Source organism: Mobula birostris, chromosome 8, assembly GCF_030028105.1.
Source record: "Mobula birostris isolate sMobBir1 chromosome 8, sMobBir1.hap1, whole genome shotgun sequence".
In the NCBI taxonomy this organism is placed as follows: domain Eukaryota; kingdom Metazoa; phylum Chordata; class Chondrichthyes; order Myliobatiformes; family Myliobatidae; genus Mobula; species Mobula birostris.
This window is the reverse complement of record NC_092377.1, coordinates 47,444,311-47,470,774: the sequence shown is the minus strand read 5'-3', so window position 1 is coordinate 47,470,774 and position 26,464 is coordinate 47,444,311. Positions and strand designations below refer to the sequence as shown.

At 37.2% G+C, this 26,464-nt stretch overlaps 1 protein-coding gene across 2 annotated transcripts in view; it reads left to right on the top strand.

The window, feature by feature from the left end:
* kcnk2a (potassium channel, subfamily K, member 2a) overlaps window positions 1–26,464 on the top strand; it is a 131,829-nt gene that overhangs the window by 66,728 nt on the left and 38,637 nt on the right. The window contains exons 3-4 of one of the 2 annotated variants that reach the window (XM_072265128.1): window positions 11,197–11,314; window positions 16,547–16,641. In XM_072265128.1, the coding sequence (XP_072121229.1) occupies window positions 11,197–11,314; window positions 16,547–16,641 (213 nt within the window). Of the gene's footprint in view, window positions 1–11,196; window positions 11,315–16,480; window positions 16,642–26,464 lie in introns of both variants that reach the window. The other variant, XM_072265126.1, reaches the window with a different exon arrangement.

Here is a 26,464-nt window from a genome sequence, read left to right as displayed (position 1 = left end):
CTTCATCTTCATCATGGCTGTCCAGTCAATATTCACCTTTGCTCCCATCAGAAAAAACTTGAGGTGCTCCACTATTTTCTAGAATTAGATCCAGTTATCTTCCTTCTAACACTCTCCTCTGCCTGGCAGAACTTGTTTTTGCCCTGAACAAATTCTCTTTTGATTCCCCTCATTTTCTATAAGTCAGTGGAGTATCCTTGGGCACTTGCATAGGCCCCAGCTTTGCCTGTGTTTTAGTTGGCTACATGGAGAAGCCCATGTTGCAGATCTACTCTGGCACCTCTCCCCAACTCTTTTTCTGCTACATTGGTGCTGCTTCAAGAACTCGCGTGTAAGTCGTCAATCTTATCAGCTTCACTACTAACTTCCACCCTGCTGTCAAATTCCCTTGGTCCTTTCCTCCAGCACCAAACACCCCCCCCACCCCGTCTCTTGTGAGAAAGTCATCCCTTTCTGTTTCTCTTTCTCCACTGCATATGCTGTCATGATTTCCACTCCAGAGCATCTACAATGTCTTCCTTTTTCAGGAAACGTGGCTTTTCCTACATGCTGGCTGATGGAGCTCACATCCACACTTTCATTTCCCACACTCCTGCTCTCAACCCACCTCCTTCCAGGCCGTACTGAGAGAGAGTTCCCTTGCTTCTTACCTTTTACCCTAGCAGCCTCCGCATTCAGTACATCATGCTTCATTTCTGTCAGTGATCAGAATCTTCTTGTTACGAGATGCTCCTGCCCACATCAGCTTCTGGGATTTAGACACTCTAATTCTCTGGAGTATGGATAGCTGGTGCAGCCCGTTTAAGGGTTCAGGATGGCCCTGCTGATTGTCAGTTGTGTTTTGGTTGCCAAGAATTGAGTATTTATGGAGCACCTGAACTGATGTTTGGTGCTGCATCATAAGCCTAACTTGGGATATCATACAGCATTTTGTTTTTGGTCATTACCTACACCATGTCTCAATTCCAGCCTCAGATACTCCAGCACTTGGGTCCAAACCATCCCCTTCAAGGTCTATCATCACACTTTCTGTCTCTCTAATTTCCTAATCCTTCCCCACCCATCTCTTTCTGCCTCCTGGCATTTTCCCATGCAACTGTGGGAGGTGCAACACATTCCCTATCCCTCCTCCCTCACTACAATCCCAGGATTTAAAGAATCCTTCATGCATGAGGCAGAGAATTGCATGCATCTTTTTCAACCTTGTCTACTGTATTTGATGCACTCGATGTGGGCTCGCCTGCATCAGCATGACCAAGTGCAGACAAGGCAACCATTTTTCCCAGCACTGTCCTCTGTCCGCAGTGGCCATGTTGCGTTCCAAGTTATTTGAACTCCCCTCCCCATTCCCACACTGACCTACTTGTTCTTGGCCTCCTCCACTGCCCAAGTGAGGTCAAGTGAAAACTGGGGAAACGGCACCTCATACTCTGCCTGGGTAGCCAACAACCCGATGACATGAATAATGAATTTTCTATTTTCAGGTAATCACACCCTCTTTCTCTCTCTTTCCTGATCCAACTAGTCCTCTCATGTACACCCTTCTTTCTACAGCCCCACTCTGTCACCCTGTTACCCATTCTTTTCTCATGCAGTCACACAGCATGAAAACAAGCCCTTCAGCCCCTGGGAATCTGCAGTGGCCATCACATGCCCATTTACATTATTCCTACACTAATTTCACATTACTTTCCCCCATACTCTCATCAACTCTCCAAGTTCTTCCACTCCCTTTACACTCACCCAATTTGTAGTGTCCACTTATCCTGTAAGCCCATATGTGGGAGATGACTGGATTACCTAGAGAAAATCCTATATGAACGCAGGAAGAATATGCAGATTTCACACATTCATTACTGGAGGCCAGGACTGAACTTGGGTTACCAGTAGTGTGAGGCAGGATATCCGTAAATTACACCACTTAACTACCCAAAATAAGGCAGTTCCTTAGGACTGCAGATGTCTTGCTTCCTCTCCAGTGTTGTGGGTTATGAGGTAGTTGTGGAAATCATATCTATGGATGGGACAGTCTATACCTTGCCTGAGGGAATGTTTTGTGAAGGTTGTTTGAGAGTCAATGTGCTCTTTCTCCATGGCTTTTGTGTGCTTCCAATGCAAGATTAGTGGCTCTTAATATATCCTGAATACTCCTTCTCTACTTCACCCAGTTATTGACCAGAGGTTTCTAGGTAACAGTGGGGCTGTTGCATTTCATCAAGGAGGCTTTCAGCACACTCTTAACTTTTTTTTCTTTGTCTATGTGGTAATTTCTTTCAATGTCAGAATCTGAAATAGGCTTTTTGTATCGGTGTCTGGACTTGGTCTGTGAATATGCCATGCTCAATGTAACCAACTAAGTGTAGCTAGGTCCATAACAGTGGGGGATGTTGACCTCGGGCACCAACGTTGGTTTGTTTTATCTTTCCAGTGAACTTGGAGGACTGAGTGGAGACATTTGTGCAGTACCTTATAGGGGTATGAGTTTTCTTCCAGGTCTGAGGTTTTATACTTTTCCTCAGTCATTTGAAGTGTATTGGTGTATTGAATCAAGTGGCAAATTTCATGACTGATGTTTGCTTTTGTTAAGTGATGGCTATTGACATAGGAAAAATGGTCTATTTTGCAATGCTTTTTCCATGAATATTTATTGTTGGAAGATAGTGTGGTACAGTGAGGGGTGGATTAGTGAGGACCTTCATCTTGTAGCTGTTGAATATAAGACCTCTTTTTCCTGTATACTTCAGTGAATTATTTTTTGATGGCTTGAACAGGATTCACTAATGCAAGTGTCTCCTGGGTATTCCTCTTGAGCTGATCAGCTGATCTTTGTTCTGGACTGTGGTTGCCATGGGCTGAACAGTTCTCCATTAGTTCTGAAGATTACCTTTGCAGATACAGGATGGTTTTTGGAGGTGAGGTTCAACCTCCACTCAATATCCTTAACACACTGATCACGTTCTTCTACTCTCACTTTTTAAACTTTTCATCAGGCAAACTTCAGACTTTCTTGCAGACTAAGCTGACACACAGAGGCAGACAGCTGTCATGCTCTCTACTGATCTGTACCTTTTGTTCATGTTCCAGTTCTGTCTTCCCTGGAACAATCTCTAATTATCAGTGTCTTCAATTCAGGTTCAGAGAGGTGTATAATATTGGCTAGTTGGAATTCTGCTTGTTGTGGGAGGACCGCCCCTGTCTGCAACTAGAGTAGCAGTAATTTTGTGCTGCTCTTAGTTTTCTTTCTCTACCCCTAGTTTAAACTTTGAATTTAAAATTTTTGTTTGCTGATTCTTGAGGGGGAACAATATGTCCATGTCTACGAGAAGTGGGAAGAATTTACTTGAACCTAGTGATAAAGGTAATGGGAAAGGAAAGGTGCAAAAGGAAAGATCTGATGAAATGCCATCGTGGGCTGAAGATATCGTTCGGACACTGAATTCAATTAAGGATCAGAGTGGATCAATTAAAGACCAACTGGAAAAGAATAGTAATGAAATGAAGTCATTTCTGGGAAAACTTAAAGACCTGGAAACTCAAGTTATTGCACATGAAGAGGAATTGAAGATAAGTAAGCAAAAGTTGTCTGAAGCTACAACTCATTTGGAAGATATCAAAATAAGATTATAGACCTGGAAACTAGGTCTCGCCGAAAGAATATACGAATTGTTGGGTTGCAAGAAGGAGCTGAAGATGGAGATTTAACTGCTGACTTTGGTAAGCTTTCCCACACTTTATTTCCTACCATTTTATCAAAGCTGCCTGCTATAGAAAGGGCATACAGAGCGTTTACTTCAAAATTGAAGGATTCTAGTAAACCAAGATCTGTTCTAGTTTGCTTTCATCACTTTAAAATTAAAGATCAAATAATGTGACAGGCAAGAAAACAGAGTTTTTAGATTTATGGAGTCTGAGCTCCGATTTTATGAAGATTACCCAAGAGAGATAATGGATCAAAGATCAAAATTTGCCTTGGTAATGAAACAAGCATGTGATAAAAAACTCTTTCCCTCTCTGAGGTACCCAACAAGACTTAAAATTTTTCCTGTTAATTCTCCTCCTCATACTTTATTTGATCCAAAATCTGCACTGGACTTTGTTCAGGCTATACCCGCCGCTGTTACTGACGCCGCTGGTGAATGAACTATCTGAAAGGTTGTTTGGCTATCTGTATATTATTCGCATTTTGGAAAGAAGATTTATGAAGGTCATTCGTATATTTCATTGAGAGACTAATTAAAAAAGACAAGGAGATTTGTTCACTATTGCATATTGTTGGTTTTCCTTTGGAAAGAAGATTTACGGCTCAAGTATGACTGTCTAAATGATCATCTGAACATTCGACTGAGAGAAGAAGATATGGGGATTTGTTCCTTTAATTTAATACTTGGTTTGTTTCTTTTTTTAATCAGCTAATTGGTAGTTTTTTTCCTATTAATAGGGCTTTTTATTTATATATATATATTTGGGAGGGTTTAATTACTTATTAATTACTCTTTTTGAAAATTTAGCTGGGTCAAATATACTATTAATTTTTTTCTGTTTTATTATAACATTTTATAATTGAATTGATTTTTTTTAGGGAATTAATATTAAACTTAAAGATGGCGCTGTTTCTTTTCTCTAAGAGATAACATTATTTTGATTCTTTCTTGTTTATTAGATGATGGAATGTAAATACCTTTCTTTTCTGAGACTTTATTGTCTTTTTTACAAGGTCACTCTACCTTTTTACAATCTGGGGGGAGGGAAAGAAAATATAGACGGAACGGTCAGTAGCTTTGAACTCTATCGTAGATCGCTTGCCTTTTTCGGGCTTCCGGGTGTGGGTGGGTGGGTGGGTTTAGGGTTAGGAGTTTTTTTCCCATTGGATAGTTCCGGAGCATGCGTGTTTTTTATGTGGTCGTATTCTTCATCACCACCATTTTTGATCATCCCGTATTGGTATGTGCTCTGCGCATGTATAAAGTAGAATAAAATTATAATATGGTATTTAAACGGATTAATATAATAAGTTGGAATTTACGTGGTTGGAATCATCCTATTAAACGAAAAAAGACTTTTAAAGTTATTAACTGATTTCAACCTGCTATAATTTTTGCTCAAGAGACACATATCAGGGCGGGAGATCAAAATAGATTTTTTGGATGGTGGAATGGTTTGCAATTCCACTCTACTTCTCAGAGTAAAACAAAAGGCGTGTCTATTTTTATTAAATTTAATATATTTATTTAAGAGGATATTGAATCAGATTCTAATGGTAGATTTTTAATTGTTAAAGGAACGATCTGTAACAGAAAAGTTGTCTTGGTTAATTTGTATGGTCCTAACTTAGATGATCCTTTATTTTAAAAAGATATTTGCTTCACTGCCTTATTTAAATGAATAAATGCTGATAATGGGCGGGGATTTTAACTGCTGCTTAAATCCTATGATTGATAAGAGCTCAACCAATCAGCGACTTCCAAATCGATCCGCGCCATTTATTAATTCCTTTTTGATTGGTTTTGAGTTGATTGATTTGTGGAGGTATCTCCATCCTAAAAACAGAGAATATTCTTTCTTCTCACATGTTTATAAAAAAAATTCGAGGATCGATTATGTTATAGTCGATCCCCACTTCTTGCCTAGTGTTAAAAATTGTGAATATGACGCTATTGCTATATCTAATCATGTGCCTCTGAGTTTGTCTTTTGAATTTGATGATGTCATTCTTGTCCGCCCACCATGGCACATGTCTCAGATATTATTGCAAAACTCTGACTTTGTCAGTTTCTTTGAAACCCAGATAAAAGAATTTTTACTTTTTAATGATATAGGGGATATGTCTAAATTAATTATATGGGATACATTTAAAGCATCTTTACGTGGTCAGATTATTTCTTATTCAGCTAAATTTAAAAAACAGACTAAAGCAGAATTAGATAGAATTTCAAAACAAATTAAAGATTTAGATAATATCTATGCAATTTCCCCAATATTGATTTATTTAAACAAAGGGTGGAACTTCAATCACAATATAACCAGTTATTAACTCATCCCATTGAAGGATATTTGCTTAAGTTAAAGAGCCAATTTTATATGTTTGGAGATAAAAATAATAAACTGCTCACATCTCAATTAAAAATGGCTGCAGCCAAAAGGCAAATCATGAAAATTCGTAGGAAAGATGGTACCTTGGCTCAGGAATATGAAGAAATTATGATTTTTCAAGATTTTTATGCTGAATTTTATAAATCTCAATGTCCGTTAGATTTCTCTGAAATGAATGCTCTTTTACGAAAGATTGTTTTTCCTAAAATCTCGGCTGAGGATCAAAAAACTCTTGATGCTCAGATCACTGAAGCTGAAATTCATAAAGCTATTTTTTCAGTGCGATCTGGTAAGTCCCCGGGACTTGATGGTTATCCTGTGGAATTTTATAAAAAATTTGGGAAGTTGCTTTCTCCGTTTATGTTGGAAATGTTTAAGGAATCTTTTGTGAAAGGTGACTTACCCTCTAATTTTAATGAGGCTTCTAGTTCTTTAATTCTTAAGAAAGATAAAGATCTCACTGACTGCTTCATATATAGTAGACCTATTTCATTACTGAATGTCGATGCTAAGATTCTGTCAAAGATAATGGCCAATCGGTTGGAGAATATTTTGGGGAAAATTATTTTTAAAGATCGAACAGGCTTTATAAAGGGTCGCTATTCTTTTTCAAATGTTCGGAGACTATTTAACATTATATATTCGTCCTCTTTTAAAACTCCACAATGTGTTGTATCTTTGGATGCTGAAAAAGCATTTGATCGAGTCAAATGGAAATATTTATTTAATGTTTTAGAGAAATTTGGCTTTGGTGCTAATTTTAATAATTGAATTAAAATGATATATAAAGCCCCTATTGCTACTGTTGCCACTAACAATTGTAGGTCTCCTTTTTTTCAGCTTTCACAGGGGACAAGGCAAGGCTGTCCATTAAGTCCTTTGTTGTTTAATTTAATATTAGAACCCCTTGCTATTGCTCTTCGTGAGGCTAAAAATATCCATGGGATTTTTGTGAATGAGACCATGCATGAGATCTCTCTTTACGCTTTATTGGTTTATATATCTGATCCTGACGAATCTATTCCTGCCTTGCTAAAATTACTTAATGAATTTGGAGGTTTTCCAGGATATAAAATAAATTTTAGTAAAGGTGAATTGTTTCCTTTAAATGATTCTGTCTCTATATATGATAATACTCCTTTTAAAGTCATGGATTCTTTTAGATATTTAGGTATTATAATTACTAGAAAATATAAGGATCTTAATAAAGCCAATTTTGTTCCTTTAGTAGACTCTATGAAGAATTTATTTAGTAGATGGAGTCCACTTACATTTTCACTTGTTGGTCGTATTCATATAGTTAAAAATGATGATTTTACCAAAATTTTTATATTTATTTCAGAATATTCCTTTTTTTTGACTAGGAAGTTTTTTGATCGGATTGATTCTGTTATTTTATCTTGTATTTGGAATAATAAAAGACCAAGAATTAGTAAATGTCACTTACAAAAATTGAAAGAGGGTGGAGGTCTTGCTTTGCCTAATCTAAGAATGTATTATTGGGCTGTTAATGTGCGATACATGTCTTTTTGGTTATATTGGGTTGATAAGAGTGATCGGCCAATTTGGGTAGACCAGGAACTGAAAGTTGTAAAACAGTTTTATTTAACGCGTTATTGGGAGCTACTTTACCTATGCAATTAGCTAAAGTTGTTAAATTAAACCTATATCCTGTGATTAAGTATTCTTTACAAATTTGGCTCCAGTTCCGCAATTTTTTTAATCAAAAAGATTTAAACTTTGTAGTTTAATTTACCAAAATTACTTTTTTAAGCCTTCTTTGAGTGATCCAATTTTTTTACTTTGGAAAAATAAAGGTATTAATTCTTTTTTGGATTTATTTAAAGAAGATAGATTGATGTCTTTTGAACAATTAATTGATAAATATTCTCTTTCATACTCACACTTTCTGCAATACCTTCAAATTAGACATTTTTTACAAAAATATTTAAGTAATTTTCCTTGCATATTGGAGGCTGACCTGTTAGATACTATTATGAGTATGAATCCTTCGATCAAGGGTTCTATTGGAAGAATTTATAATTTATTATTCCAATGGGATAAGCGTCCTTTATCTAAGATTAAACAGGATTGGGAAAAGAAACTCGATTTGACTTTTATGATGGAGGATTGGATACGGATTTTGAAGTTGGTTAACTCTTCAGTTTGTGCTAGCCATTCATTGATTCAATTTAAAATTGTACATTGTTATCATTTGATGAAGAAGAGACTCTCTAAAATCTTTTCTAATGTTGATAGTCATTGTGATAGATATAAAACTGAGATAGCTATACTGACACATATGTTTTGGTCTTGTTCTATATTGGAACAGTTCTGGAAGTCAGTTTTTTCAACAATTTCTAAAGCACTTAAAATTAATCTACAACCTAATAAATCAACTGTGCTTTTTGGAATAATTCCTCAAAATATTCATGGCATTTCTGTGTCTGACCAACATGTTATTGCATTTGTACATTGATAGCTAGGAGGGCCATTAAGTGGAAGGATACATCAGCTCCCACTTTGTCACAATGGTTCTCTCAAGTGATGCTATGTCTTAGTTTGGAGAAAATTAGAAGTCGAACCTTTGAGCCTTTATTTGATTTTAAGAAAAGATGGGGCTTATTTGCTCATTATTATCATTTGAACTAACTGATAGATATTTTCCACGATCGAATTGTAAATTTTTTGGTATATTTTCTTTTCTTGCTGGCGTTTTGATATTTATTTTTAGAAGCTTTTTGTATGACGCATGGCTCCGGGGTTGTACACCTAATGGGTTCTTTTTTTCCTCACTTTTTCTGCTTAGTAGGTTTTTTTTGTTGTCACATTTTTTTTCGATCTTTAAGGTAATGTCTTTTTTTTTGAGACATTGTTACTTGTTACTTGTAACAAGTGTTGTTACTTCAATGTACTCGTGTTATTTCTTTTGTATAGTATAACAATAAAAAGATTTGAAAAGAAAGGAATTCTGCTTGTTGTGGATGAGCTTAGATTGACAAGTGAGATGTTGAATGCGAAGCCGGAAGGGAAGGGAGGAAGGAGTCATGAGAGAAGTTGAAAATCTTGTTTTGCTGAGATGAGCATGCAGGTAGTAGTTGTTGCTACAATAATTTTAGAAATAAGCAATTCTTCATCAGTAATGGTGGTTTTGGATGGATTGGGTGTTGGAGATGGGAATTGTTAAACATTGTTGTGGAGAAATTACGATGCAGTAATTTTTTTGAAGGAAAGAGAAAATGAACAGTTCTCAAACTTGTTATTTTTGTGAAGTCAACAAAACGGATCCTTTAGTAGATCCATATTCTGGGAGATTTTGCTGTGCCCTCTGTGTATTCACAGAGAGTAAACTCCTTCATCATCTGATAACCTCCATAGGATCTTTAGAGAGGTTACAGGAATCCTAAACTCTGCTTCTCATTAAACACTGCAAAGTCATTTTACATCAGCTGACAAAGGGGTTGGATCCCTTTGTATCACTGGATCGTGTTGAATAGCTGTCAATAAGATTCTAATAATGTGGATTAGTTAAATACACCGGTGAATTATTTACATTGCCAAAACAACTGAAATTAAATTGGTTTGTCAGTAATATTTTTTTAAGTATTGACACCTCATACGAGTTTTGACTAGAATTAAGAAGTTCTCTGACATCCAGGCTCTTAGTTGCAGCAACAGTTTTAGAGTGATGGTGCCTTTGGAAGTATTGAGGCTCAAGTTTAAAACTGTATCTTCCTGTTCATTTGTCATAAGGATTCTGAAGAAAAATCTTTGTTGTTGCTTTACTCATGTGCAATCTATCTGTTAGAGGTTGGTAATGTGTCTCAGTATAAAACCATGTTTATCTAAGAGTGCCTGTCATTGTGGCAATGTATCATTTCTATATCCTAGACATCTCCCCATACTGTTGAGTCCAGATTTTATTGCCTATTTATTTGCAAGTAATGATACCTGTGTGAGTTTTTTGGTCTAAGTCTACAGCTTGTGGAGATTTACAATTAGAATATTCTGACTAACCACTTCAATGTTACATCTTCTGTCTTTTGGTTACCTATACATATCCATGCAGCCTAATTTTCAGGTACCAGTCAATGCTTAGAAAGGAAAGATTGTGAGAAACCAGAGGAAAAGCAGGTAAAAATCATGCAAACATAGGAAGCACTTGCAGTTAATAACAGATCAAATGGCGATCAGATATAAAGATGGGTGGTGTGCTGGCAGTTGGAATTTACAGCTGGTAAGTGCAAGGTAATGCATTTTGGGAAATCAAATGAAAATAGAACATGCAGCAAACAGTAGGGTATAAAGGAAGCTGATGAACAATGGACCCTGAAGTCCAAATCCATAGTTCCCTGAAAGCAAAAGCAATGATAGAGTAGTGAAGAATGCATGCTTTATCTTCATAGGTGAGGATATAGAGTATAGAAGTTGGGTGGTTATGTTACAATTTTACAAAACCCTGGTTAAACTGTATTATGTGTAGTTCAGTATGCAATAGTGTACGTATGAAGGATATGGTTGTGCTCGAGATTCATCAGGATGTTGCCTGGATTGGAGGACTTAAGTTGTGGGGGGGGGGGTTTACATAGACTGGGTTTGTTCTTCCTGAAGTGAAGAAGGCTGAGTGGTGACCTGATGGAGTTATATAAAATTTTAAGAGAGATGGATAGGGTAGATAGTCAGATCCTTTTCCCCATGGTAAGGGTGTCACAAAAAAGAGGGCATAAGTTTAAGATAAGAGCAAAGAGTTTTAAAGGGAATTTGAGGGGAAAGTTTTGAGACAGAGAGCAGTTGATATGTAGAACTCACTGCCAGAGGAGAAGATTGAATCAGATACAATCACTACATTTAAAAGGCATTTAGACAGGCAACTGAATAAGCAAGGCTTAGAAGGATATAGACCTAACGTAGCAAATGGAATTATTGTAAGCTGAAAGGCCTGTTTCTGTGCTGAATGATTCTATGAATCTTTAGAAGCATTCTCCAATCAAAATGTAGTGATTTTTCTCAGTGCTGAGTTATTCAATGAACCGGTGACTTATTAAATGTCTGTTGCATGATGAATAATTTTGGAGGTTCACTGATGTGTACTTTTCAAACTGACAGCATGTGATGGAAGCTGTAAATGCAGGTGTTAATCCGGCAGGAAACTCTACCAATCAAAGCAGCCACTGGGACTTAGGCAGCTCCTTCTTCTTTGCTGGCACCATTATAACTACTATAGGTAAGACATTTATAATCAATCTTGCATCCATCATTCATGTTTAATGTTGGGCTCATGAATTTTGAAGAAAGTACACTCTGAGGATTGTCATGTCTTGTACATTCCAAGACCAACAACCTTGGTGATTTGCCCAGTGAGTTAGTTGACAAAATGAGCTGTTGCCCTTTCTATATAAAAAAAATGGAACCATAAAATTATGTTGTACATGTGATGCACTTTAATGGTACTTGATTGGCTTTTTTTGGCCCTGTGTAATAAATTCAGGTATGTTAAATAGAGCATCTTGGATTTTTAATTACATTTTACACTCCACATTGATTGTGTACTATTACAGAAATTCATTTCGGTGTAAAAATATTGTCTCTGTATATAATCTCAGTCTTTTAGGTACTGCAAATGTAATTTTGATATTGACTTTAGTGTAAAGTGATCAATATCAAATCAGCCATTATATCTTTCTATTAATTTTCAATTTCAGTGCAGTCATTTGGCATAGCCAGCAGGTCATTTAAAATTTGCAGAGAGGACACTCAGGGCAGTGTTTCAAGGGTGCACTCGTTAATCTAATTGGAAGATGTATTTAAGCAGTGTTCTAAAAGGAACAGATGAGGGGCAAGAGGGGAGATATTTCTGCACGCTGGAAAGATTAAACTATACCTTGAGAAGCAATTGTTGCTATCTTCTGAACCTCTGAAAATCCAGATTTGCACAACAGGATAGGATGTTCGAGAACACTAAATGGAGCATGGTGAGCAATGATTGGTATTTTCACTTTACTCCTGACACTGCTGTAAATCCAATCTACAAGAGTAATGTATGAGTCTCACTCTCTCCTAATTTTGCAAATAACCATAGCTGAATTGCAGTGCTGAATGACATCATAAACACAAGGGATTCTGCAAATCCTGGAAATCCAGAGCAACACACATACAATGCTGGGGGAGCTGAGCAGGTTAGTCTACTTCCCCCTTCCCTTCTGGTCCTGATGAATGGTCTTGGCCAGAAACATTGATTTTTTAATTTCTTTCCATAGATACTGCCTGACCAGCTGAATTCCTCAGTATTTTGTGTGTGCTAAATGACACTCACTAATCCTCACAGCTGTTTGCACTTCACCATTTTACTTCTGTCTAACCTAGGCCTAAAGGACCATGTTAGCCTTGACAGCTCACATTGCCTCACATTGAACAATTAGCCCAGCTAAACTTCTTGTTGAAGTTGTTCTGTACTTTGCTCAAATGCCACCTTGGCATGTCTTGTAGTGTCTAAAATTGACTGCTCCTATCTCCTCTGGCTCTCTTCCTGATCTCTTGCACTGTGATGTAATTTTTTTTAAATGAGAGACCAAACTTCTGCTCAATGCTCCACATTCTCTTTTGCCATGTTTCCCAGTAATTCTCATGCCATTTTTACTCCTGGAGTCATCTCTGGCCAGTTGTCTGTCCATCAGCCAAAGATTTTTCTCCCTAATTGGTTCTCTGTCAACTTCCTTTTATGGAGCTGCATGGCCTGTTTCAGAGGCTGTATAGCTCTGAAATAAGACATTTGTTGAAAGGACCCTACCTCACCCTTAGCAACATGCCACCTGTTTAGAATTAAGAGGCACAGTCTCATTTATCATAATTTATTTGGGAGGCATCGTACAAGAAAGACAGAGGAGGGAAGATGTGGGACAAGATTTTTTCATTCACGTGCAATTTTCCATTCACTTTCTATAAGGCTAATGGAAACAAGGACAATCGGGTCTCTTGAAAAACAATGTGTAGGTTTATAGGGAACAAGCAGGGAAACAGGAATTTACTGGACTACTCAACAAATAGCACTGATGTGATAGGATGATTGGCCTCCTTCACCAAGGACCTCATTAAAGGACTTGGCATGAGGGAGGAGTCTAAAATCACACTCAATGATTCAGGAACAGTGTTTTCCCTTTCATCATCAGATTTCTGAATGGTCCACCAACCCATGAACATAAATCATTATTAATTTTTTCTCTATTTATATAGTTTTGTAGTTTATAGTAATTTTATGTCTGCATTGTCCTGCTGCCACAAAACAACACATTTCACATCATGCAAATCAGTGATATTAGATCTAATTCTGATTCTTTGCTATGATGATTTTGATTCTTAATGAATTCTGCTATTCTACTTCCATATGTCTCTTCTGCAGACCCTTCTTGTTTCTACGCCATCTCAGTCCTCAGCCACTTCTGTTCTTCACCTTGACTCTCATCACTCCTTTCTCTTTACTATTTCTCATCTAGCTTTCTGTCCTTCCCCACCACTGCTCTCAGCCCTCTCTTCATTCTTGCTACCTCTCCCCATTCCATTCTCCTTCTTACCTCTCATCCCCTCTTCTTCTTCGTCTGCTCTCAATCCTCTCTTCTCAACTCTCCACTCTTATCTATTCTTCCTCTGATCTACACTCATACCCTTTCTTTCCTTCTTAACCTCCTCACACCCCTCCAGTCTTCTTCCTTGTTTCTTTTTTTTTGCCCTTTCAATCTCATCCATTCTCCTTACATAAGACTTGGGAGCAGAATTAGGCCATCTGGCCCTTCGAGCCTGTGCTGCCATTCCATCATGGTTGATTTATTATCCTTCTCAACATAATTTTATTGCTTTCTCACCATAACCTTTGACATCCTTACTAATCAAGTACCTATCAACCTCCACTTTAAAGAGATCCAATGATTTGGCCTCCATAGCCATGTATTCCACGGATTCACCACCCTCTGGCTAAACAAATTTTTCCTCATCTCTGCTCTAAATTCCTCCTCATCTCCTTCCTTTTCTCTGACCCCTAATCTCTCGATCCTTTCCTCTTCTCATCACCTCCTCTTTTGTGTCCCAACTTCCCTCCAACCCCTCCCTCTCCTTTCTGTTCTCTGCTCTCACCATGCCTTTTTTCTGCCTTTCTTTCACCATCCTTTTTTCACTTTCCTTTCTCCTTTCCCACATCTCCTTTCAATCCCTAATTCCACCTCACTCCCTTCCCCTTTCTTCCACATTGTATTAGCCAAGTTTTCTCTCAATCTTCCAAGTAAGAAAAAAAATCATCAATCTGTATCTGCTATCTTAAGAGCTCACGGAATGGTAGGAAAGTGTGCACCACTTTGGTTCTGATGTATGGGTGAGTATGCTCATTCGGCCACAACGTTAGATCTGAATGTTCAGAATGTGTCGCCCAACCTTGAACAGAACAGGATCGGATAACCATGCAGCTCTACTTCAAAGTATAATTTTTGACAAGGCAGAATTTCTGGACCTTAGTTGTAAAATTCAGCTGATGGGGATATCTATGGGCTCTTTTTAATTCTCAGCTGTGGTATAAACAGACAATGCTGCAGTAGTCACATATTATACACATGTATAAATTTTCCTTTTCATTAATGGTTGAAGTTAAGTTGTGTCCCCTAGTGAAATTGACTATGGTACAAGAGCTTTTACATGTCCATTAGTATTTTCTTATGCAACTCCAAAAAACATTTCATAAAATTTGATATATTGTTTCCTTCAATCTTAAGATTCATCTGTTCATAATTAAATTTTACTTACATTTATAATTTCCTTGCCTAAATCCTCTGTCATCTCATGTTTATTTCCAAATGAGCTATTCACATCGAAAACCACTTTTGTGCTTGTGAATTTATTGAAAATCTCATTACATGAGCACTGAAGGCAAATGTTCTTCCTTTATCTACTTTTAGCTTAATTTCCAAAATCTTATTTATTCTCATAAATAAGTGATTTAAATGGCTATCAAGCCTACTTTGTCCATAAACAGTGTATCAATCTCTGGAAAAGGCTACTGATCAATGAATGTAATCAGTGAAGGCTCCCAGATGGAAATGGCCTTCCTGTACTTTGATTTTTAAATCTTTATCTGGGAAGCCCTTTATTGTTAGAGACTTTCTTTTAAATTGTACTTAGATTTCCTGATACTTCTACATTTCGCGTGGTCCAAACCCAATCAGACCAATGACATTGGAGCCACAATTCTCTGAGCTGTGCTCCCAGTTCTAAGCAGTGTTCCAGAATTATCCATGCTATTCTTTCTCTGTTCAGAATGTAAAATGGTAACAAATTCAATCAGATGTTTTTATGTAAAATCATCATAAAATTGGCAAATTTTAAATTATCACTTTTCCACAATTATATAAAATTTTAAATTAGGGGACTGAGTAATCCCAATGGGAATTAATATTCATTTGGTATGTTAGATAGTGGATTCCAGAAGTTAGACAAATAACACAGTAATTATCATCTGAGGTATTGTAAGAAATAATTGAGTGATCAATGATTGTAAAGAATTGGTGATTTTTAACAGTTATGTGTAGCAGTTTGGTGGTAGATGGAACAGCCAGTTTTCTAGTTGCTACTGGTGGAAAGTGACACAGTGCATTTTCATATAAGGGGTCCATTTATATTCAGTCAGTAAAGTTTCTTAAATGGCTGTGTTAGCTAGAACAAACCTGTATGCAGATAAGTGAAATGAGAAGAGATGATGTGAGTTTATAAGATATCTAAGTAAGGCTGGCTTCGTGGTAAGTAAGAAGGAACAAACCCTGTGTCTTGTGTGCCAAGCCATGCAGATTTAATCTATTATCAATGCTAAGTGAATTGATTTCAGTAAGTGCAAATGTATTGACAATGTTATAAATTCAGTTTGCTAAAGTAAAATCACTGGGATTCAGATCACTATGGAGTGGGCTTGGCTTGGATGGAATTGCCTGCTCGTATTCTCTTTACCTCACACATGAAAAATGGTAAACCTTGGGAGAGCTTTAGGGAGCTTGGCGAGTATATTAATTTCATGCCAGGAGAGGAGAAGTGAAATGAAAAAGGAGCAATAAAAAATAAATCCTTCAGAGATTTTGAATTAGCAAATTTATTCACAGAAGATTCAATACAGGTGACTGATAAATGAGATATAATCACACCATTTACCTCAACCAGTGATAATGTATTCTTCAATCTAGTCCAAATTTATTGACATACAAAGTGCATTACATTTAGACACTGCATGATCTTCACACTCGTCTTCAGTGGGTTAAATTTAATATGTATTATGCTGGAATCCTTTGTCTCCTGTTAGATTTAATGCATTTATAAAAAGTTTGTCACCTTGTGCCTTATACAGTTTGATTTTATTTTCTTGTAGGTTTTGGAAAAATTTCTCCAATTACTGTAGGTGGAAAAATATTCTGCATTATTTATGCCTTATTAGGAATTCCACTGTTTGGGTTTTTACTTGCTGGTGTTGGTGATCAGCTAGGAACTATATTTGGAAAAGGAATCGCTAAAGTGGAAGACATATTCCTTGTAAGTAATACAAATCTCCAAATTTTTAGAAATGCCATTGTCTTTTAGCGCCCACTTCAGGTGTTACACCAACCCAAAGCACATTTTATTTTCCCTGTGGTGTTGAATAGTTTAAATCATCTTTTAACAAAGGTAACTAAAGAGCCATTTCAAGTTTCTATACTGGAATATAATAGCATCGGTAATAATTTTTAGCAACATTATTCCGTGCATTTACAGTTTTGGACATTTTCACTTAATTCTATCATGTATATAGATGTCTGTGTTTTATATTTGAAACCTGGATAGATCAACAAAGAAGAAAAACATGTAAGAGGTGAACACCTCCAGTGGGATTAGAGAAAAAATACACATAAATCTATTAAATTTATGAGATGAATAGACAATTGGAAAATGGATCCAAAATGAAAGAGTGAATTATTTCAGTACTTTAACAGTATAAGGACAGTCATTCATAAAATCTAGAAGTGCCTATATAGCTGCAGCAGAAATGGAAATTATTCAGAATGATTAAACCTGTAATATTTATTTTGGATCAAATGTGCAACATTTCTATTGATATGATCGACTGCATCTAGTGGTTCAAAAAATGTGGCTCCTGAACAGCTTTAGTGATGATCTTCCAAAATTTCCAAGATTCTGGAATACTGCTAGCGGAGAAGAATGTAGCAGTAAAAATATTGCTCATCAATGTTCTTATAAAGGAACATATAAGAAATAGACCAATTAGCCCACAGAAAAATGCTGTAATCCAAGACTTGGCATCGTGGCACTTTGAAATTCATGTCATGATTATGCATAGCTTGGATTTTCAGTAGGTAACATTTGGATTTTTGCAAGATATTTAATAAGGTGCCATACAGGACAATGCCAGAGTGCTTGGCATCATGGACAGTACTGACATCAATTGAAAATTGGTTATTGGACAGAGAGAAAAGTATGGGAATAAAACAGATCATTCTGAAGGTGACAGGCTGTAGCTAATAGGTATAGCAGGCACTGATGCTTGAGCCCAGCTTTTTACAACTAATATCAACAGTTTGGCTCAGGTAATAAAGGGTGGTGATGAGAGTAAACTAGGTTGTACTGTGATTTCAGAAAAGGATGTAAGGAAGCTTCAAAGAGATATGGACAAACTAAACAAATGGAAATGGCAGATGGAATATAATGTGCTAAATTGTGATTGGTGCACATTAAGACAGAAGTGGATATTTGTTAAAAGTTAGGTGGTTTGGTGGTGCGTTTTTTCAAAATGACTTGGGAATGCTTGCACACCAGGTTGCAAAGGCCAACAAGGAGGTGCAGCAAGCAAACCTGATGGAAAATGACTTTATTCACTGGAATAGTCCCAAGAAAGACAAGTTTATACGAAGAGAGATTGAGTAGATGGAATCCGTATTTTGTACAGTTTAAGAAGATGAATGTAGATTGCATTGAAGCATACAAAATGTTTAAAGAGCTTAACAGGAAAGATATAGGGAGGATGTTGTCTGTAGATGATTTCTGAATAAGTCTAGATGAGGTAAGACTCAAGTGATAGGAAGTCTCTTCATGTTGAAGATAGTGAATGTTCGGCCTTCTCTAACCTGGAGGGCTCTAGTAATTGTGAGCATTTAAAATGGAAATCAGGAAATTCCTGAATATCAAAGGAATCAAGGGATGGTGGGAAAATGGTACTGAGATGGAGGATCTGATCTGAATGAATAGTGGATGTCCTAATCTTTCTCCTATTTCTTAATGTTCTTAGTTTTTCTGGCTTCATGAAACAGAAATAGTATTTTCAAAATCTGGTTGCTCCTGGAAACAGAGATGGCAGGGAAGATAATGGGAAACCGGGACAAGTAATCTAGACTTTAAAAATACATTTGGTAAGATAACACAAGATTGTGACAGAAAATAATTTTATTAGATTATTAGATTAAGGAAACACATTAGTATGGATTGAGAATTGTTTTATGATGGGAAAAAAAGAGTAGGAATAAAATGCTTTTTCAAAGAATGCTTGAATGAGCACCTTATATGACAAAACCTGTATAGTTTACAGACAAAGTACTGGAAATGGTGTCAGTTTCTTCAGGCCATTCTTTAACCACCACAGGTGCAATGGGGTGAATGGTACCTTCCCATGGTTCTATGATGCTTTGAAGGCCAAGCTATCAGGCATTACTGCTACCACATATGACAGTTCTATAGAATCTGTTGTGCTGTACTGGAGTCACAAGCCTGGCACATGATGCATGGATGAATGAACCTTTCTGAATGTTGCTAGGTGCCCAGTATCCATAGACAAGGGCTCTACATTTCCCTGACAAACTTTAGAAGTTATTGTTGGTAGGAAGTTCCAGTGACAATGAAAGACCTGTGATAACTTACCATGTCAGGAAAATGTGAAATTTGGATTGGTGCTTCCATGCTTTTGTTGCCCTTGTCCTTCCAGGTGTTTTAAAGGTTATGCACTTAGTGGCTGCTGCCAAAGTGGTACTTTGTAAGCTACTGCAGTTTCCTTTATAGCTCACTGATGGAGGCAATAAATATTTATAACATGGCAATCAAATAGGCTCAACTTATGATATACCAATCAAATAGGCTTAACTTATGATATACCAATCAAATAGCTCTTGATTTATAATATGTTAATCAAGTAGGTTGCTTGATAATGAATATTGTCAGGTGTTTTGAATATTGATAGAATGGCACTCATTCAGTATTCTTTAACACTCTTGATTTGTAGCGGGACTGCTTTGAGTTTTCAGGAGGTGAATCACTTCTCCCAGGATACCAGTTTATGAGCTGCTCTTGCGGTCAATCATATTTCTTGTCAACCATGAAACTTTGAATATTGATAATGGAGTCTAGGTGCTGGTATTGCTATTGAACGTAGATGTGGATAATTAGCATTTCTCTTTTTGGAGCTTATCTGTTACAGATGGGTGCTTTGCATAACTAAAAGCCACTGAAACAATTCTTATCTTTGTCCATAATAAAGACAAACAACAGTTATTCGGATCACTGCAGTGATGACTTCAGCTCGACACTAGCGCATGTGACCAGCTTGCCCATGTCCCTTCCTGTTCTGCGGTGAACCACCCACATTGCACACTGGAAACTGAATTTCTATATTATGTACACGCATAACACATCTTCCCCTTTAAAGAAAAACAAACATAATACTATGTCCTCATAAATCTGCAAGAAACAATGATGCTTTCCAACACATTTACATTATCTTCAATTGTAATGAGCAAATACAGTCCCTTATTCACTCATATACTTTCAATCTGTACCACACATAATAACACAAGTGACCAGTAAAGCTTTTTGCAGTGAGTGCAGTCAACCCACTATAGAACTTGTGATCTCTTATCTAAAGTAAAAATAAGGGTTATTGTGCACCAGTCTCTGAGAAATGAAAGCCATTTGGTGTGACAGTTTTATGGTCATCAGCAAAGAAAACTAATAAGTTATTTGTTTTGAAGGAAGAAATACATAGCATTCTTTGAAGAATATGTCTTTTAAAACCATTCACCTCAATGGTGCCAAGATCAGTAACCCAAATCAGGTGCTGAGTTGTTTCAATGTCATTAACCTATGCCCGTTGACTATATTATAGGCAACACATTAGCTCCTGCTGTTTGCTCATTTCAACGAATGCATCAAAAACCACCAGCTGTTGACTGATTTTACATATCAAAAGGGAACTAATGTCATGAAATGCTAGGCCCAATTAAAGCCAGCCTCTATGATCTAAAACTAGCCCGAATGGCTCAAAATCTGAGGCCATGGCCAATGACATTACCAAACTATCATTAATAAGTTAACCCTCCCACAATTTAGTCAAAGAAATCTATTTTTTGATCTACAGATTTCAGATGGCATAAGTTTCTCCCTTTGTGCACCACAAACTTAAAGGCAGTGAGTTAATCTGAAAGACAATCTAACCAAGGAGACTTTAGATTATAAGACCATAAGACTTTGAAGAATAATAGAACAAAGAAGAAAACAGAATCTATGTTTTTAGATGCTGTATTGAAAGTATTAGTGAGGAAGATGAAAAGGAGGTAATAGACCATCTTTCTATCGGAGGTCATGAGGATATCCAATCACACCACCAGAAGGCAGTAGCCAAAAAGATACTTGATGGTCAGTGTTGCGCCAGGGGCCTGGAGGAGATTGTACAAGTCAACCAGTAAACTCGCATATAGTCAGGATCAGTTTTATTCCATCTACCAACCAACCTGGCCACTAGTCAATTCACTACAATACCATCACTTCCCTGCCATCATCCCATTGCAGGAAGTAGCAATGGACATCTCTGTGCTCAGACCTGTGAATCAGGGAAATGATCATTAATCTTCCTACTTCCATTGCAGCACGAACTATAATTACAACATCTGGGTGTTACAGCAAGAATTCAGGCTTCTGCCATGCAAGATGTTTGTCATCATGGCTGTGGATTATATTATGCTATAGCACTTGTAGCTTGGCATCTTGTCCTTCTCGTCCATCAGCGCATCCTCTTCTAAAAGTTAGAAGGCATCCTGAATCAAACTGCAGCCATTACATCACTAATTCAGGGAAAGACACACAACTGACAAGTGAAGAATGATGGTTAATTTCATACTGTATGCAATAAGTTATTGTTGGGTGCACCTAGGTGTATGCTCCTCTTCTGCCCAAAGATAAACATTGAAGAAATTCCCTTCCATTCAAAGTTCAAAGTAAATTTATTATTGAAATACTATACCATATACAACCCTGAGATTCATTTTCATACTCAGTAAATCCCCTCAACATGATAGAATCAATGAAAGACCACACCCAACAGGACGGACAACCAGTGTGCAAAAGATAGCAAACTGTGCAAATACAGAAGACTAAAAAGAAGTAAATAAATAAACAATAAATATTGAGAACCTGAGATGAAGAGTGCTTGAAAGTGAGTCCATAGGTTGTGGGAACAGTTCAGTGATGGGGCAAGTAAAGTCGAGTGAAATTACCCCCTCTGGTTGAAAAGCCTGATAGCTGAGGGGTAATAACTGTTCCTGAACCTGGTGGTGTGAGTTCTTTGGCTCTTGTACCTTCTAACTGATGGCAGAAATCAGAAGAGAGCATGTCCTAGGTGTATTGGACTGCATTGTATCCATGACTTTTTGTAGGATTTTCCATTGGACAGCATTGGTGTTTCCATACTAGGCTGTGATACAGCCAGTCAGTATACTCTGCACCACACATCTATAGAGGTGTGTCGAAGTTTTAGTTGTCTTGCCAAATTGTTGCAAATTCCTAGGGAAGTAGAGGCACTGCTGTGCTTTCTTTGCAATTGCACTCATGTACTCGGCCCAGAACAGGTCCTCCAAAATGATAACACTGAGGAGTTTAAAGTTGCTGTCCCTCTCCACCTCTGATCCTCAGATGAGGATTGGCTCATCGACCTCTAGTTTTCTCCTCGTGAAGTCAATAATCAGGTCCTTGGTCTTGTTGACGTTGAATAAGAGGTTGTTGTTGTGGTACCATTCAGGCAGATTTTCAATCTCCCTTCTATATGCTGATTCGTCATCACATTTGGTTTGTCTACCATCAGTGGTGCCATTAGCAGCTTAAATATGGCATTGAAGCTGTTCTTAGCCTCACAGTCATAGGTGTAAAGTGTGAATGTTCCATTTCTGAACATAACAGAATGGTGATGCACACCAGAGTTTTCAGTTCACTGGAAATTTGGCCATGGGTCTTCGCTGAAGTTACAGTTATGCTTTTGGCATGAGGCAGATTTCAGTAAGGATGTCCTTATTGATGTGCAGGTTTCTCACACATTGTTCTTGACTGGGGTTCATGTAAGAAATTGAATCTTGTACAGTACATCCTGTGCAGCTTGTGGCCTTTTTCTATGAGTACTTTACCACCCCACCATTTTCCACCTGCATTTCCTCCCTCTTGTAGCAGATGATCAGACCACAGCTAAATAATGCAGATGACTTGAACACAGAAGGTCTTTAAGCAATTACTATTCTATTCCTTGCATACCTTTACAGCTTGAAAATTTTTTTTAAAAAGTATGATATGTAGAAACATACCAACAGCTTAAATATTAGCTGTTATAACAGCTTAAATTGGTATATTTCTATGTTTGATTAACCTACATATATTTAGCAACAATTTTAAATGGAAATATTGGGGGTTGGGTGGGGGGGGGATTTTCCTTAGTTTCAGGTTTATGTTGCAACAATAGCTTCAAATCAGCATTGTAATTGTTTTTTTATCATATCTGTCTACACTGCATTCCTCCAGTACATGTTTAACTCTTGCACTAACTGTTGCCAGTATAACATGCATCATGATTTGCTCCACATACAAGCAATATGGATATGAACATGGATAGCAATTTGTATCCCAGGAACCTCATAATGTCCAATAACCACTGACAATCTCAGTTTCTCTTAGTGACTCTTTCTTACACCTATCTTTTGGCTTCCAGAATCCTACTACTTCTATTTTCCTGATCACTTTCTCTCATATTCTAGCATCATTGAACCCGAAATAAAGAACGTGACAGAATCTCATTAAAAACACTGCTATTTTTCCGCAAACATGTCTTTATTTAAAAAAAGATACATGATTTTTTCAAATTAACATCAAGCTTCTCGTTTTAAAAAAATGAACTAAAAAGCTCCAAGATGGATTTCAAGGCAGGAGAGGAAGTACCTTGGTGTAATTGTATGAATAGTGCTGATGGGTCAGGTCCACTGTAAATGCCAACTATATACCAGTGCACTGTGGCACACAGCATCACAGCTCTGTGCAAAAATATCAAGACCAACCCAAGTGTTTTTGCACTAGTTGAAACCTTCTAACAGATATAGTCAATTATTATTAAAACATACAATATTGTATACTTTGGAAATGTTCTTGATTAATATACAAAACAATATTAAAACCATATTTTGAGCATTTATAAATTTGAGTTCCTTTTACAAAACTGGGAACCTTTTTGAGAACTTAGTGGCAAACTATGCAATCTGATAAGCAAAATATATCACAAGAACAAGATATTTATGAAGGTGTTTCTTGTAAGAACAAGGAACTTATAGTTTAAAAATGTTCAGATAAAAGACATGGGAAACATACAAGTATACTAGTGGTAACGACATGATCTATAATTTATATAATCTCTTCTTTGGATTCTTTCTATCCTAATCTTGTTACGAGACGCTCCCAACTGTCCAGGCTTCCAGGGTTTAGATGCTCGAACTCTCCAGAGTATGGATTGCTTTAAGGACTCAGGACCATCCTGCTAATTGGCAATTGTATTTTGGGCATCAAGAATTGAGTATTTAAAGAGCATCTAAATGGAACCTCAGTGCTCAATCATAAGCCTAACTAGTGATATTACCTATCATTTTGTTTTTGCTCAGTTCGCATTCCAACTTTATACTGTTTTTTGATCCTTGCCTTCGGATACACCGGCATTTGGGTCCTAATCTTTCTTGTCAAAAATTTCTTCTTAAACCTTTTATCATCCACCTCAAATATATTCTACCAATCTTCTCATATCCACTGTAAAGAAAATGTGAGAAGAAACAGCTTTAGAAGTCTGTTCCCAACATTGATCACAAGTTCAAGTTCGTTTCAAGTTTAAATATCATTCAACCATACATGAATATAGCCAAACGAAACAATGCACTGGCGCCAATGTGCAAAATATATTAGCCACAGCACGTTGCACGTAGCACAAATGACTTTTAAGTTGCTGAAATGCATACAAATCAATTTTATAATTAATTTTAAACAGGTTTTTGTGAAGTAGCTAAAATAAAGGCAACCTAATTGAAAGATAGTCCAAGAAAAGCATTACATTTTCTGACCATTTTCCCATTTGTGTGTAATTGGATTTGGATTAAAAGGAAAGACAACAACTGGGCTGCAAGATGAAGACAGGAAGGTATGGAACTGAGGGGGGGTGTATCAGGGATGCCAGGTAGCACCATTGAGCCCTCTGGAGACATCATGGGCTTATCAACGAAACGTCAAAGAAGGAGGGTGTCCACCTGATGACGTACCTACCCTCTCTTCTTGTCACCACTCCAAGCCCACTGCCAACATTGAGAGTGTCGACTTACCATAGGGATTGAAACATCAAGTCTACTGTCAGCAATTTCCTTTGGAATCCATAATTTCAATATTTCAGGTGGTCTTCCTGAAAGGTTGAGTTGGGTGAAAATACCTGTATTTTTCAGTTTGCACAACAACAATGTTGATTGAGACAGAACATTTATTTGATACCTGCTCTGCAACACAGTGTTAGGTATAAGTACTTAACACACAGGATGGAGCTCTCAGCCTGTGGTGTGAAAAGTTATGGTACTTCTGATACCTTAGGCCCCTGGAGATTCATGACAAAGGTTAAGTGGCTGAAGCATGCTACACATTGGCCCTTCTGCACATTGTGGCATTCACAATAAAACAGAAACTCAAGTAGGCGGCAGTTCATTTTCTCCTCCATAAGTGAACAGCAGCAGACAGCTTAAACATGTGCTGGGGACTCCCTGTGAGACTTGTAACTATTTATCATTGAAAAAATGACCACACTCAATGTATATGCAAAACATGTGTGACCACTGCCAGCAATTAGTTGCCAATGTGATCGTTCAAAAGCAAGTTGAGAAAATTTAATCCATCGTTCTCAATTTTTAAAGTAGCATGTTTGGAAAAGATTTGTGCTTCTCTACTATAATTTCCCTGACTTGTCTTGAATACTCTTGTCTTCATTTTGGTTTGGTCTGTTGAAAATCTACCATACTATGGGACCTTGTATTCATTGAAAACAAGTAATCCTCCAATTCTTCACATCAACAAATTGGGTGAGTTGGTACCTGAGGAAAGTTAGCGTAGTAATTACAAAGGAGGTGAATACTTCTTTAGCCGCATAATTTCAGTTAATATTTTTTTTGTAAGTTGTTGACAGGTTTTGCAGAATTTCTTTTGATGCACAATTTTTTTTTGTAGATTAGTTCAAAAAAGCCTACTTCAATATATTTTAAATTTAGAAAATGAGACAGTAAAAGCTGAAAATAATTGTGGGGGCTGAATACTTTTTCGAGGCACTGTATACTTGCCAAATGAAACAATGTTCCTGCAGACCAAGGAGCAGAGCATAGTACATATAACTCACAACATATGAAGTACTATTACCACAAATAAATTAAGGAAAAAAACACAATATATTCCAGTTTAAAGCCCTATCCACAGCCCTAGTTATATGGTACACCAGGACCCTGGTCCCACCTGAATAGCCCCTTTCTTCCATAATACTCTTGCCAACATTCCGTGAATTCAAGCCCACTCCCCCCACACCAGTCTTTGAGCCACACATTTAGGTCTGATCTTATTAACTCTGTGCTAATTTGCACATCTCAGATAATGATCCAGAAATTATTGCCATGTTTGATGGCTAAGTTTGCACATGATACAAAGATAGGTGGAGGGGCTGTAACTGTTGAAGAAGCAGGAAATCTGCAAATCAGGAGAATGGACAAAGAAGTGGCCGGTGGAAAATGAATGGTCACACACTTTAGTAGAAGGAATAAAGACACAGACTAAATTGGGATTGAACTCAGAAAGTGAAGGTACAAATGGACTTGGGAACTCTTGTGCAGGATTCCCTAAAGGTTAATGCAGATTGAGTTGGTAGTAAGGAAAGCAAATGCAATGTTAGTATTCATTTCGAGAAGACTAGAATATAAAAGCAAAGGTGTAATGCTGAAACTTTTAAAACTCTGTCTCAGACATACAGTTCTATCCAAGTCCCTCTCCAGTGGTCAAGTGTTTC